Raw genomic sequence first — 15,604 nt, 5'->3', positions numbered from 1 at the left:
GCTAGTTTTTTGTATTTTTTAGTAGAGACGGGGTTTCACCAGGTTAGCCAGGATGGTCTCGATCTCCTGACCTTGTGATCCGCCCGTCTCGGCCTCCCAAAGTGCTGGGATTACAGGATTGAGCCACCGCACCCGGCCAGCAATTTCTAACGGATGGAAATTACATGAAAAATGTTTAGATTTGTCTTTTTATTGGTAGCCCAGAGGATTATGCACCCACCTCTGGGGCATAGTAAAGACCAGGAGGGTGGGAAGTTTGCCTTTCAGTTTTAAAGTGGAAAATAAAACAATCATGAACGAATAGGCCAGAAAGGGGAACCAGCACAAAGCCTAAACACAGGAAGTTGTTCTTGGGCAGATCCATTTTATGAAGAGAGAACCAATGGGAGTTGAGAATCTGGAAAACAATTTCCTTAAAATTATGTGTATCCCCAAGGACAGCTTCCATGTACTTCCAGAGAGATGAACACTGTGGTTCAAGAACCACTGAACATAAAACTGTGGCACATTCACAAGATAATACACCACACAGTATTTAAAATAAATCTATATGTATCAACGTAGCTCAAAGACACACAATATGATGACATATCTGTATTTTGAAAATCTCAGAAAATAAAATTATATAGCATTTTTATATATATATACACTTATACACATATACATATGTAGTAAAAATTTCAAAACAGAGACGGGAAAGTTGAAAGTAAATGGATAGAAAAATATACATTATGCAGGCTGGGTGCAGTGCTTCATGCGTATAATCCCAGCACTTTGGAAGGCCGAGGCAGGTGGATCACTTGAGGTTGGGAGTTTGAGACCTGCCTGACCAGCAAGGAGAAATGCCGTCTCTCCTAAAAATACAAAGTTAGCCAAGCGTGGTGGTGCATGCCTGTAATCCCAGCTACTCTGGGGGCTGAGGCAGGAGAATTGCTTGAACCTGGGAGGTGGAGGTTGTCATGAGCCGAGATCGTGCCATTGCACTCCAGCCTGAGCAACAAGAGTGCAACTCCATCTCAAAAAACAAATAAAAATAAAAATAAAAAGAAAGCTGTGTTGCTTATGAATAAAAGGTAGACTTCAAAACAAAGTATTACCAGAGGTAAAGAAGGACATTTCATAATGATAAAAGAGTCGATTCATCCAGAAGACACAACAATTCTAAATGTGTACACACCTAATAACAAAGCTTCAAAATATAGGAGACAAAATACAGACCGAATTAAAAGGAGAAATAGATAAATCTACACTCATTGAAAATTTGGCATCCTTCTCTCTCAGCTCTATAGGAAAGGTAAAAACATTAAAAATTAAAACACTTACCATCTTTCTGTCATAATGAACAAAACTCCAAATTTAGCTTTTGGTGAGAAGGTGGGTGGGGTGGTATTTGGAAGGGTACCATTTTATCTATAAGGTTCATATGAACATTATATGAACAAAATGCTAACACTTATAAGTTATAAAGAGTGGGCATTTTATATTATTTGGTGTATTGCTCTATGTTAAAATGTTTTCAAAACTTTTCTTTTAAAAAAAGTGAATAGCAGAAATGTTTAAATGAGTGAATAATGAATGAAGTTTGGAAGTCAATGTCACTTCATCTGACATTACCCTCCACAATTCCCCACGCTGCCCCTACCTGCCCTTCTTGGCCTTTCTCCTGTAAGTCCTCCTCATCTTATCATCCACCAATGGCAAACATGTGGGATGTCCTCATGTGGGCCAGGGGCAGACATGAGCTTACAATCTCTACCTGCCACAGGCTTTGATGTCCTCTCTGTGCCTCTCTTATCACCCTAACCTCCCCTGTGAAGTTTTTCTCAAGCCTCATTCTGAATTTTCTGCACTACCTGGATTCCTTGCCAATGTTTTATTTCTTGCTCTTCAATCTGAGCCTTTCCTGAAGGTTTCATATCCTCTTCTGTATGTTTCTTTCCACACCACCTTCCTTTGCAATGACACCCACTCTCACAACTTATCACCTCCTTCCCAAGGCTGCATCCCCAGCCCTGGCCCCTCTCCTGAACTCAAATCCTGGCTCTCCAGTTGCATTCAGAACACTTCTGTTTCAGTGTTCTTGAGATTAAAGATCTGCAACAATTTTGTTACCGAAACACCAGGGGATCCATCTAGGTCCTTCTGCTCACCTCACAGAAAGCCAATCACTGAGAGAGCGTATTGCCAAGGAAGAAGAGTTTAGTCAGGTGCTGCATCCAAGGAGATGGGAGATCAGTCTCAAATCTATCCCTCTGACTGACTAAAATTAAGGGGTTTATATAGCAGGGAAGACATGTAACCATGTGTGGGAAAACAGGAAGTCGGGAGGAGTAAGGAAAAGGAGTTGGACAACAGGAAACAAGAGGTTGGTTAGGCCGTCATGCCAGGTGAAGAGGCTGATGTCTTATTGTTTATAATAAGTGATCTGGTGAGTTTCAGCTCATTGCTACTATCTGGGAGCCCCAATGGTTGGTTTCCCTAGAAAGGAACTCAGATGAGGCAAATGTAACTTTCTCAGGTTTTAAGACTGCAAGGATCAATTTCTATGTTTATTCAAAGAAACCACAAACATTATGAGACCATTGGATCAGTTTTATAGTAAGCATGTGTCAGCACCAAGGGAGGGGGCTGACAGAGAGTCAATGCAAGGTATAACCAAAATTTTTCCCCATTACAGTTCAGCTTCTTACCCTCTCTGCTCAATCCAAACTGCAACTAAGCATCCTCCCAATTATATTTCAAATATCCTAGCTTCCTGGGATGCCCTCTTCTCTTTACTCTTGATTTCTTATAATTCACTTTGATATGTGCAAAGATGTATGTATTTTTATACTTGGCACTAAGAGTATTTTTGATCTGAGAATGTTTGTCTTTAATTGTGAACATTTTTCAGCCATGCTTTCTTACCATATTTCTTCTCCACAGTCCCTTTGTTCTCCCCTTTCTGAAATCCTATTACACACTTCACCGTGCTAATATATCTCAACAGCTTTTTCAAACTGGTTCAATCTTCATCTTCCTGTGTTGCATTCTCTGTGAATTTCCCCATACTAGCTTCCAATTCAGTAATTATCCCTTCAACCATGTCCAACCTAGAGTATATCCTAGTTTAATATGTAGAGTGTTCATTTCCAGTATGCTCAGTATTTACCATCTTCAACTGTTCTTCTTCAATTTCTGCATTTTCTACATTTGTTGTTCTCTTTGTTTTAAATTTTTTTCAAATTGTTTGATAATTTGCATCTTTTTGGAAGTGAGTGCACATTCCAGTTGTTGAGTCTTTTTTATGTATACTTTGAATTTTGAGTGTGTGTGCAGGATTATCTGGAATAGAAATTTTTGAAAATCTCTTCCTCTCTTTACTCTCTCTTTTCCTGAGTTTTTTTTTAGTAGCCTCTGACTTTCCAGGGCCCACAGTCAGAACTAGGCCTTTCATGGATGGCTGTGGGCTGTCTTTCAATCAAGAGAAACCCAGATCCAAATTCCTGTTTCAAGCAGAGAGCCTGGCTCCAGCCTTCCTCTGTAGGCAAAGCACTGTGAAACTCTGTTAGCTGAAGGAGTCAAATTCTTGGTGCCTCTACACTAAGAACAGACACTCAAGACCCAGGCCCAAGAATGGTTTGCTAAGAACAGATCCCAGCAAGCCAGCCCCTGATTCCAGTCATTGCCTGGCAGCTACGTCCTTGAAGATGTTTATCTTGCTTTTGAGTACATCTGCCTTCTCCCCTTCCTCCTCTTCCTTTTGTTTTTAACTATACCATTACTATGTGTTAAAGCATGGTATCAGCTGATCTTGATCAGACATATCAAATGCCTCATTCTAAACAACCTCTCTCCTAATTCTTCCTTTATCTTCAAACCCAGCTATGTGTGAAGCCTTTCCTGGCCACTCTTATTTGGAATGAAGTATCTCGGCCTCCTCTGGTCTGCAGTATCCTACTTCTACCTTCCTTTAGCTTTTACTGAGCAAGAATTTCTTGAGTGTGTGCCACTCAAGTGTGTGCCAAGCCCTTTGTTTGGCACCCTGGTGTAAACATGAGAGGGACAAGTCTCCTTCCTCAAGGGACCAAGGGTTTGGTTGTCAAGCTGGACAGGCAAACAAACCATTGTACTCCAGTCTGTAGATACCCAAGGTCCGGGTGACACAGAGAAGAGAAGGATGTGGTCTGTACTGTCTGGGAGTGGGAGGGGAAGGAGCTGAACCCCACAGGAAGGAGATGCTTGAGCTGGGTCTCAAGGGAGAGGAGTTTGGTAAGCAGAGAGCAGAGGTGAGAACATTCTTGGCTGAGGGAATAGCATGTTTAAGGGCTCTGAAGTGTAAAGGACTAGGCCCCCGTTGAGAAATGAGAGATGCTGAGCCTAGGAATAGTGAAGAAGGTGACGGGTGAGAGGACAGAGACTATGAAACCAAGTGCTCAGGGCCTCACAGGCAACATTAGGGATCCCTGACATTCTACTAGGGATACCAGGAAGCCCTCTCAGGTTGAAGCAGGAGGTTGGCATGATGAGATTTTCACTAGAAGGGACCAGAGTAGAAATGGGAGTGTCCAGTTAAGAGGCCATTGCAAAAGTTCAGGAAAGAAGGACAGCAGCCTAGATGAACTTGGGGAACTCGGGGTGGAGGAAAAGAAGGGTGACAGAAGTGAAGCCAAATTGATTGGTATTTCTAATTGAGATAAAACAAAGCCCTAATAACTCTAGAGTTTCTAGCCCTGGACGAGTTAACTCCTTCCAAGAACAGTAACATCTCCATAGACCTGAATTGGCAATGGGGACACAGCAGGCAATTTTCCAGCTATGATTCCAGCTTGTCCCTGCAGTCCATGTCTTAGGAGCAGTGGCACAGAACCCTGATGAATTTCCTACCACTGTTCTGCCCGCTTATGCATTTTGAATATGTCTTTAGTCTACATTAAAATTTTCCATTTCCATGGACCAGTTTAAATCAGCATAGAAACTGGTTACTATCTTACCCTATTTACTTCTGGATATTTTTTAAAATAAGGAGCTTGCTTAAAGGAGTGCAGTCATTCACATTTCTTCATGCCATCCCAAGTGAGTGCTGCAGTGTGGGGTTTGGGAGTTTACCTGGAAGTGACGGATAGGCCCAACCCAGCCCTCTGCACACCTGGTCTACAGAAAGTGTCTCCAGAACTCGTGCAATTGCATCTGTTCTGCCTACTGCAAGGCGGATGTCATTGTGGTTACATCGAAAATCCACCACGTTCTGCAAAAAAGATCATTGGGGTCACAAAGCCTCCTTGATGGGTTTGACATGTTGCCTTGTCCTCTCCCCTCCAACCCCCATGGTGCTCTGTACAAAGGGGCTGCCACCCCCCGGCTGACACTTTTCTGAGCTGCAGGGCTAGAAGGCCCCCAAGCTGATTTCCGCAAGACTAAGATGGAACTACTCTATTTTAAAGCAGTACACCCCCAAATCTGGTCATCATCATACTCAGGGTCCTGATTCCCAAGATCCAAATATGTGGAGGTTGACTCTGGCCCCCTCCACGCTTCCACCACTGGGCAAGTGCAGTTTCGTATCTAGTCATCTTCCTTACCACCCTCTTGATTGTAGCCTTTGGCCAGCAGGGCCATTTGACACTCCTGATACAGTGCTGGTGGTACTGAGCAAAATGGCAAACTACCATCTACAGCAAGGATTGATGTGTTGGTGGCCTGTCTGGACTTGATTGCTTCCTTGTCTCCCTCATTCATGTGAGTTGAGGGACAGCACTGCGTCTACACAGCGAGGGACCCACATACCATGCACACACACACACACACATACACACACACACATGCATACATCGATATGCCAGTTATAACCATCATTGCAAAGGTGTTTTCTTTCCCAGCTACCTCATCTTCCATCTGAAAAAGCTGCAGGTACTGGTGCAAGCCCTCGGTGATACAGATACATTATATCTACTACAGCCTTGCTAGTGTTGCAATAATGAGAAATTGCCTAAATGTCCACTAACAGCAGAATTACATTATGGAACACCCACATAAAATGCCCCCATTTATAAGAATGAGGTGGATCTACATCTGCTGAAAGTTCTCCTTTCACTGTGAAACAAAATATCTTGCAAAAATACATATCTTATACAATCCCACGTGTCTAAGATGATGTATAAACATCTGTTTAGGTACAGATAATATCTGAGGGACACATTCAACTGTAACAGTGGTTTTCTGTGGGGAGCAGATGACAGTGATGAGAGTTGAGACAGGGGACTTTGTGTTTGTTTTTGTACAATAATATATTGCACTGTTGTCACTTAAAAGACACTTTTTTAAATTTCAGAATATAAAACGTTACATGTTCCATGTTAGAATAAGCATCTTGGATGCTTTGAGGGAGCTGGAAGGAGGTACTGAAATCCAAATAATTAAAAAAAGAAAAAAAAGCCCATCCAGGCCCCGATATGGTGGCTCACACCTGTAATCTCAACACTTTGGAGGCCAAGGCGGGGCAGAGTACTTGACCTCAGGTATTGGAGACCAGCCTGGGCAACATGGTGAAACCCCGTCTCTACCAAAAATGCAAAAACTCAGCCCGGCATGGCGGTGCGCTCCTGTGGTCCCAGCTACTTGGGAGGCTGAGGTGGAAGGATCACTCGAGCCTGGGAGGTAGAGGCTGCAGTGAGCCGAGATCGTGCCACTGCACTCCAGCCTGGGCAACAAAGCCAGACTCCGTCTCAAAAAAACAACCAACCAACAGCAACAACAACAACAACAGAAAACCATCCAACACTTAAGTTTGGGCCTCACAAGGATAAGGAGAGTGTAGTTCAACAAGCACAGCTCAGCCCATGCTGTGTTTCTGGGGATGGAGGACACATCATGAAGTCTGGGGCATGGTCCTCACCCAGCAGAACTGTGGGGCAGACAGACATGTGGAACACAGAATGCCAGGTGTCTTGTCTCTAGGATCAAGCAGTAGTAATGGGAGGTGCAGCCACAGTGGGATTCAAAGTGGAAAGATTCAGAAGCCCGGAAGAAATGGGAAGAGGGCATGCCACTGGGGTTAGAAGGTTTCAGGACAGAAACAGGCAAAAAGGAAGGATGAGCCTGTAGTCGCAGCTACTCAGGAGGCTGGGGCAGGAGGATCACTGGAGCCCAGGAGTCCCAAGGCCAGCCTGAGCAAAACAGCGAGACTCCAGTCTTTAAAAAAAAAAAGAAAGAAAGAAAGAAAGAAAGAAAGAAAGAAAGAAAGAAAGAAAGAAAGAAAGAAACAGAAAGGAAGGGGACACATGTGTGCTAGGGACAGAAGAGAGAAAACTGCCTCTACCCAAGCATTCACCCACGTCACCCACACCTCCCCGCCGAGCGCCCAGAGCTGGGGGTGAAAGAAATGAGGTCCAAATGAGACTGCACAGGAGCTGCCTCCAGGGCTTTCACAGACCAGCATTCCAGGCAGATCTACAGCAAGTGCAAGGGCGTGAAAGCACAGAGCGCAGGGGTTGAATAACCTCAAGCCTGTGAAGCTGCAGCTGCAGCTGCAGGTGTTTGGGAAAGGCAGGGCAGGGGGCTGTGCGGAGGCTGGGAGGAGCCAGCACCCAAGGGCTGGTCAACCAAGCTGAGGGTTGAGTTTCCATCCAGCAATGCAGGCCATGGGAGGCTGCAGGAATGACGCTGTTAGATCCTTTATGAGAATAATAATTTTTATAACAACGTGGCTGGAGGACTGGTCAGGAGAGAGACTAGTGTGGGGGCTGTTGCAAAGACTCCAAGAAGAGATGCGACTGTTTGGTGAGTTTAGCCGCTGGATGAAAGGCCGGAAGGATGAGGTCAGCAGCGCACTGACACCGCCACCCAAAGCTTCGGCTGCTGCCGCCCTCATGGAAATTTCCTGGGGGAAGGGAGAGGGCCCTTCCTCGGTGAACACTGGGGCTGCTCTGCGCGAGTTCCTGAGAAGCGGGCAGGTGGCTAGCTCCTCTTCCTTTTCAGCCCTCAGTGCCCATTTTGCCAACAAAAAGGGTGACAGTATAAGAGACGCCTTTAGTGAAGGCAAAGGAAGGGACACTCCCCTCCTTTCCTGCCGACTCTCGCCCTCACTTCTTGAAATCTTTGATCTCCCTTCACCCACTCTGTCACTCTCCTAACACAACCATTTCCAGGGACTATTTCCAAGCCCTTTTCCTCAACCCCGAACCTGCAGTTTTCAGCTGCCCCCAGTTGCCTGACCAGGCTGCCTCGACGGCCCCATTCACAGGCCCCAGCCTCCTCACCGGGCTGGAAGGCGACAACCGCGAAAAGGAGGGTGACTTTCCTCGGCGGGGGCTTCGGGTGACATCACATCCTCCAAATGCGAAATCAGGCTCCAGGCCGTCCGAAGGGCGCAACTTCCCCCCCTCCGCTCCCCACCGGCTCCCGCGCGCCTCCCGTGGCGCCCGAGCTTCGAGCCGAGCCGCGTCCTGGGGAGCGCGTCATGGCCCCACCCGTGACCGCCTTGCTCCTGCCGCTGGTCTTGCTGCTCCGTGAGTTTGCGACCCCCGGAAAGGCAGGGGATGGGGCGGGCGGGGGGCGCGGGACTCGGGGCTCAGCCTCGCTTCCTGCTGCCTGCAGACGCCGCCAGGCCAAACCAGTTCCGAGTGTCGCCGCTGGGTCGGACCTGGAACCTGGGAGAGACGGTGGAGCTGAAGTGCCAGGTGCTGCTGTCCAACCCGACGTCGGGCTGCTCGTGGCTCTTCCAGCCGCGCGGCACCGCCGCCCGCCCCACCTTCCTCCTATACCTCTCCCAAAACAAGCCCAAGGCGGCGGAGGGGCTGGACACCCAGCGGTTCTCGGGCAAGAGGTTGGGGGACACCTTCGTCCTCACCCTACGTGACTTCCGCCAAGAGAACGAGGGCTACTATTTCTGCTCGGCCCTGAGCAACTCCATCATGTACTTCAGCCACTTCGTGCCGGTCTTCCTGCCAGGTCCGGGCGCGGGGTGCGGCACCTCTCCGCGTGGGGCTTGGGGTTCACCTCAACCTGTTTTCCACACACAGGTCCTGCTTTCAAGCCTCTTAGGGCACCTGGAAGAGACTTAGATATTGTTCCCATTCCACAGACACAGCAAACTGAGGCTAACGTGCGGCTGAGTAGGGACTAGGAATAGTGTTTTACGTCCGGCCGATTTGGGCTCGAGTTCGGATGCTTGTGTGGTTTTGGGCAAATGACTTAAATTCTCTACGCCTCCGTTTGTTCGTGGGTAAAATGCGGACAGCAATCAACCCGCGCTCCAGGGTTGCTGGTTGCCCGGGAGAGAGGACAGGTGCAGGGGAGCGGGCTCCTACGCTCGGGCCGGGCGCCGCGTGCGCTTGGCTAAGCCAAGGCCGGAGCACAGGGGTCCGCGCGCATTCCGGGGTACCCATCCCGTCTCCTCTGCCATCCCTTCTCCCAGGAAAACCGGGGGGAGGTGTTCCCGTGGGGAAAGGCGCGCGCGGCTGGGGCCGGGGCGGGGGCGCGTCCATAATCCCAGACTGGCCCCCAACCACGCTCTGTTGCCCCTGCAGCGAAGCCCACCACTACGCCAGCGCCGCGACCACCCACACCGGCGCCCACCACCGCGTCGCAGCCCCTGTCCCTGCGCCCAGAGGCGTGCCGGCCAGCGGCGGGGGGCTCAGGTGAGGCGTGCGGGGGCTCGGGGCGGGGGCGGCACGGACCGCGGGGAGAGCCCATGCCAGGGGGAGCCCTGATACTGTAGGTCAAGGGCTATCCAAGTGGTGGGAAACCGAGTCCTGAGGTGGAGAGACGTGCCTGGGATGGTGGGGCGGTTGAGAGGTCCCGGGCCCGCTCCTAAATGTCGGCGTCTTTGGTGTCGTCAGTGAACACAAGAGGGCTGGACTTCGCCTGTGATATCTACATCTGGGCGCCCTTGGCCGGGGCCTGCGGGGTCCTTCTCCTGTCACTGGTCATCACCCTTTACTGCAACCACAGTAAGTCCCGAGGAATCGCGGCCGGGAGGAGACGGCTCTGCTCCTGCCTTTGGCGCTGCTAGCCCCAGGCGGACCTTGCGGGGTGTGGGGTTGAGATTTCTGGGACTCCCGAGCTGCCCCGCAGGTACAGGCACTTCTTTCCTGGAGATAGAATGCGCGAAAGCCCTTCCCGCTCCTTGCGCTCTCAGAGAGGTTTTGGGAGACAAAGCCCTGTTCCCAGAGCCGCTGCAGCGGGTGTGTTCGGTCAGCGAAGCCCGCAGCGCGCGCACATGTCGGGACACACGACAAACGCCCGCCAGGAGGGGGCCGCTGTGCCCCTGGGTCAAGTGCCCAGGGGGGTTAAGTCAAAACCACGACCAGTTTGAGGTTCGTCCTTGGCCCTCTTCCCGCGAACCGCCTACTCTGCTTTGGGTCCCATGCAAGGGAGGTACCGGGTCAGGTCTGCAGGCTCCCTGCTTCCGCCCGCGTCTGTAGTTGCAATTTTAAAAAAAATGGATGCTTGAGACGAAGGATGGGTAAGAAGCCCTTACCCGGCTCTCAAGAGTTATAATCCTCAAAGAAATAGGGGAAAGGAAGGAGAATTCGTAGGGGCCATTGCCTATTTGCCTCATCCAATTTCAGCCCATGATCGTTCTGAAATGATTTTTTGTAAAACCAAAAAACAGCAGCAGCAACAACAACAACAACAACAACAAAACAAAACAAAAACACTGTCTTTGGGGACTATTGGTGGATGGGGGCACTCACTTTTTCCCTTCTTTTTCCTTATCCAGGGAACCGAAGACGTGTTTGCAAATGTCCCAGGTGAGTCTCTTGGAACGCTCAGCCTGCTCACCTTGGCCAGCCCTGGGGTGGGCTCCTGGTTTCCCCAGTAGCAAATAGTAGCAACTTTTCCCAGAGAGAGGTCATGGCCGTGGAGTCCTGGGGCAGGGAGTCAGGTAGTTTCTGAGCAAAGAGAGGCCAAGGCTGGCATCTGGCCTGCATCCTTGAGAAAAAGTAGGCCCAGGTTAGGCTGGTGTCCACACAGTGTGACTCCAGTAAATCTCCATCTTATTTGGCCTGGCACTTAAAAAAAAAAAAGAAATACCTGAGGGATTCCCCCAATTCATCCGAGCTCCTTGGAGGACCTGACCTCCTCTTTATTGTGATTATTCCATCTGGGTTTTGTTGTTTTCTTAAGAAAATCTTTTTTTTTTCTACTTGGCTGGTCTAGTTTTTTGAGGGAGAGCCAATCTTTTATCAGCTGAACCAAAAAAATAATGGCTTTGCTTCCTAATTTCTCTGTGTCATGTAGGACCTTGTTTTGCTGTCAAGGACTGGAGTAGAAAAAAGGGGAATGAGATGCAGGGACAATTAGCTCCCTGGCAGCTCAAGTGAGTGCCCCATCCAGTTTCAGCCCATGATCATTCTGAAATGATTAAAACACACACACACACTCATTGTTATAAACCTCCTCTCCACCCGTTGGCTGAGGCATCCCTGTGGTAGCATCTAACAAGTTCCTGCTCTAGTCAGACCTGTGATAGGGGTAATACACCCCATCTCTCTTAATCCTCACAGCAACCTTGCCCCATCTCATGGCTCAGGGATTAGTAAAGTGGCAAAGGCACAATTAAACTCAGATTATCAATAATAATAACCATTTGATGAAAGCCTCTAATGCATGTTACTTGCTTTATAGATAGACTTTTTAAAAGTTTTATAACAACCTTTAAAGTAGTCACGATTACCTGCATTGTACAAATAAGGAAACTGAGGCTTAGAACATTTAGTGATTTGTCCAAGGTCATACTGCCGGGGAGCTGCAACTTCCATCCAAAGCTCAGACACCTTCCCCATGGTTGCAGGCTGAAGTGTTAAGGATAACCGAATATGTACACCAGTTCTATTCAGTAGATGAAATATTTTACATTTTATACCTGGAGTTTGCATTTTATACGCCTTTACATTTTTCTGAGGAAATCCAAATTCAGGACTTTACACATTGTTATTTTTACTAATAAAAATGCAATGAATTTCCAATGCATATGTTATAGGTGATATGCTAAGGGGATAAAGACTGTTTAAAAATCAGCCGGGTATTGTGGTGCATACCTATAATCCAAGCTACTCAGGAGGCTGAGGCAGGAGAATCTCTTGAACCCAGGAGGCGGAGGTTGCAGTGAGCTGAGATCGTACCACTGTACTCCAGCCTGGGTAACAGCAAGATTCCATCTCAAAAAAAAAAAAAAAAAAAAAAAAAAAAAAAAAGGAGAAAAGTTTTAGCATTTTAATTATTCAGGGTACACTTGGGAACTTTTGTAGGAGAATCATCCCTTTTCCCAAAACTCTGATTTTGAGATGAATAACTGAGAATAAAGTTCTGCCTTAAAATACAAAGCTATACAGATTAAACACATCTGGGGAATTCCAACACCTGAGTTAATATACTCAGTGATGATGGTGGGCCGCTCTGCTTCAACAGAGAGATTTTAGAGGGCTGAGAGTGCAGACATGACACTCATGATGAATTAGCATGTCTACGAGGTGCTAGCCTGGTGCTGAATTCACACTTTTTTTTTTTTTTTTTCTTTCTTTCTTTTTTTTTTTTTTTTGAGATGGCGTCTGGCTCTGTCGCCCAGGCTGGAGTGCAATGGTGTGATCTTGGCTCACTGCAACCTCTGCCTCCTGGGTTCAAGTGATTCTCCTGCCTTAGCCTCCTGAGTAACTGGGACTACATGCGCCCGCCACCACGCCCAGCTAATTTTTATATTTTTAATAGAGATGGGGTTTCACCATGTTGACCAGGATGGTCTCGATCTCTTGACCTCGTGATCCGCCCGCCTTGGCCTCCCAAAGTGCTGGGATTACAGGCTTGAGCCACCGCACCCGGCCACTAACACGTTTTTAGCGTAACATCATTTGGCTGATGATGGTGATTTGCTCACATCCTCCTCTCTCCCTGTGATCCTCCAGGGCTGAGAATCAGGTCAGCTAATGACTTTGGTTATCAGTCTCACTCTCACACCTCTGTGGAGACCTTGACAAGGGCTCCAGGAAGCTACACTAACTCCGTTTAATCCTGGCTCAACCACCACCTAGATGTGTGACCTTGGGCAAGTTTAACTTCTCAAGCTCAGCGCCCACCCTTAAGGCTGCGGTGAGGATTACATGAGATGCCGCAAATAAGGCATTTAGCAGGGGTGCTGTGCTGAGGTCATTCAGCCAATCCCATGCTGGTGCCCCAGGAGCAGGTTCTCAGACTTTTCAAAGGCTGGGGGATTGGGAGGCTGGACATGGCTGGATGGAAGCTGCACTGATGGGGTTCTCGCTACAATGATGGTCGCTTTCCTTTCTTTCAGGCCTGTGGTCAAATCGGGAGGCAAGCCCAGCCTTTCGGACAGATACGTCTAACCCTGTGCGACAGCCACTACGTTACTTCAAACTGAGATCCTTCCTTTTGAGGGAGCAAGTCCTTCCCTTTCATTTTTTCCAGTCTTCCTCCCTATGTATTCATTCTCATGATTATTATTTTAGTGGGGGTGGGGTGGGAAAGATTACTTTTTCTTTATGTGTTTGACGGGAAACAAAACTAGGTAAAATCTACAGTACACCGCAAGGGTCACAATACTGTTGTGCACACATCGGGGTAGGGTGTGGAAAGGGGCAAGTCGGAGCTACCCGCAGAGTTCTCAGAATCATGCTGACAGAGCTGGAGGCACCTGTGCTATCTCAACCTCTTCCCCACCCATTTTACAAAGGGGGAGGCTAAAGCCCAGAGACAGCTTGATCAAAGGCACACAGCGAGTCAGGGTTGGAGCAGTAGCTGGAGGGACCTTATCTCCCAGCTCAGGGCTCTTTCCTCCACACCATTCGGGTCTTTCTTTCCAAGGACCCTGTCTCAGGGCGAGTTGCTTGAGTCTCCAACTGCAAGGGAACAAGTACTTCTTGATACCTGGGATATTGTGCCCAGAGTCTCGAGGAGGTAATGAACTCTGCCTTTGGCAGAGTTATATAATGTATAGTTATATAATGTAAACATCAGACTCTTTTTAATATAATCAAGTCTAAAATTCTGTAGACCTAAAATAAAATGAAGGGATGAGCTTAACCCTTGAAATCTATAGTTATATAATGTAAACATCAGACTCTTTTTTTAATATAATCAAGTCTAAAATTCTGTAGACCTAAAATAAAATGAAGCGGTGAGCTTAACCCTTGAAATCTAATCCCTCTGTCTCTAAAGAAAATCTCTGTGAAACCTGTACATGGAGGCGGAATTGCTCTCCCAGCCCTTGCATTGCAGAGGGGCCGCTGAAAGAGGAGAGGCCACTCCTTTACAAATAGAATTTGAGCATCAGTGAGGTTAAACTAAGGCCCTCTTGAATCTCTGAATTTGAGATACAAACATGCTCCTGGGATCACTGATGACTTTTTATACTTTGTCAAGACAATTGTTGGAGAGCCGCTCGCACAGCCCTGGCCTCTGCTCAACTAGCAGATACGGGGATGAGGCAGACCTGACTCTCTTAAGGAGGCTGAGAGCCCAAACTGCTGTCCCAAACACGCACTTCCTTGTGTACAGTATGGTACAAACAATGCCTGCCCATTGGAGAGAAAAAACTTAAGTAGATAAGGAAGTAAGAACCACTCATAATTCTTCACCTTAGAAATAATCTGTTAATATGGTATACTTTCTTCCTGATTATTTTCTATGCATACGTGTAAAATATGTCTTTCTTTTTAAAATGGGATTGTACTATGTTGTTATAAGTGGCTTTAATGAATAAACATTTGTAGTATCCTCTTTAATGGATAAATAGCATCCTATTTTGGTTGTGCCATCATTTATTTAACTATTACCTGGTATTTAGTTGTTTCCAAACTTTTCCTACTATAACACTACTAAAATGTTGCATATATCTTTGTTTCTTTAGGATAAAGACCTAAAATTATTGAATCAGTCCTCACCTTCACCTGAGCCTGCCATTTTCACATCAATCAAAATAGATTAGCTTCATCCTGCATCACCCTTCTTCCTTTTGTTCTTTCTTGGTAACAGATGAGACGATGCTCCTTTCATGATACATCACAAAGTCGTCTTGTTGTTCAGGTAAAATATACGTACTGAAAATTGCTTAAGTTGTAAATGTACAGCTCAATGACATCATAAAGCAAACACACCCATGTAATCAGCCCTCCAGAAGTCTGTTGTAAGTTTTAAAACCAAGATACTTTTAGAGAACAGAAAGCAAGAGTGGCTTTCCGTTCCCTAAGTGAAGTAGCCTGTGTCTGTTAAAGCAGAAGAGAAAGCTGAGATATTACCCATGAGACAAATTCCCCATGTCGCTCCTCCCTGAGCCCAGCTGATCAGAGCCAGGAGGTGCCCGGCATACTGAGGGCCCAGTCAGGGCAGGTGCCAGGTTTTGAGGCCTCCTGTGGAAGCAGGGCCTGGGCTCCAGGCTATCTCCGGATTCTCTGGGGAAGGATGAGCATCTCACAACACGTCGCTCCCCTTCTCATGGGAGAAACTTGTGAAGTTGACCCCGGAGCACCAATGAATGTCAAAGAATCTGTGCCAGGGCAAAAACAGGAAAAGGGCATTTCTGCCACAAGCAGCATTTCCTCTTCAACCTTGAGCTCAAAGTTGGTGGTGGTGAGTGGTGGAGGGGCCACGCTTCGGAGGCTCCGGAAAG

At 47.4% G+C, this 15,604-nt stretch overlaps 1 protein-coding gene across 2 annotated transcripts in view; it reads left to right on the top strand.

The window, feature by feature from the left end:
• The window catches only part of CD8A (CD8 subunit alpha), a 44,641-nt gene extending 29,908 nt beyond the window's left edge, over nucleotides 1-14,733 (top strand). Inside the window, exons 1-7 of one of the 2 annotated variants that reach the window (XM_050754219.1) lie at nucleotides 7,663-7,758; nucleotides 8,222-8,486; nucleotides 8,575-8,928; nucleotides 9,507-9,617; nucleotides 9,819-9,929; nucleotides 10,703-10,733; nucleotides 13,271-14,733. In XM_050754219.1, coding sequence (XP_050610176.1) covers nucleotides 8,315-8,486; nucleotides 8,575-8,928; nucleotides 9,507-9,617; nucleotides 9,819-9,929; nucleotides 10,703-10,733; nucleotides 13,271-13,322 — 831 coding nt within the window. In that variant the 5' untranslated portion in view covers nucleotides 7,663-7,758; nucleotides 8,222-8,314 and the 3' untranslated portion in view covers nucleotides 13,323-14,733. Of the gene's footprint in view, nucleotides 1-7,662; nucleotides 7,759-8,221; nucleotides 8,487-8,574; nucleotides 8,929-9,506; nucleotides 9,618-9,818; nucleotides 9,930-10,702; nucleotides 10,734-13,270 lie in introns of those variants that run through there. The other variant, XM_050754220.1, reaches the window with a different exon arrangement.
• The last annotated feature ends 871 nt before the right edge of the window (nucleotides 14,734-15,604 follow it).

This window comes from Macaca thibetana, chromosome 13 (assembly GCF_024542745.1).
Source record: "Macaca thibetana thibetana isolate TM-01 chromosome 13, ASM2454274v1, whole genome shotgun sequence".
In the NCBI taxonomy this organism is placed as follows: domain Eukaryota; kingdom Metazoa; phylum Chordata; class Mammalia; order Primates; family Cercopithecidae; genus Macaca; species Macaca thibetana.
The sequence above is the reverse complement of the archived record's forward strand: the minus strand, read 5'-3'. Positions and strand labels throughout refer to the sequence as shown.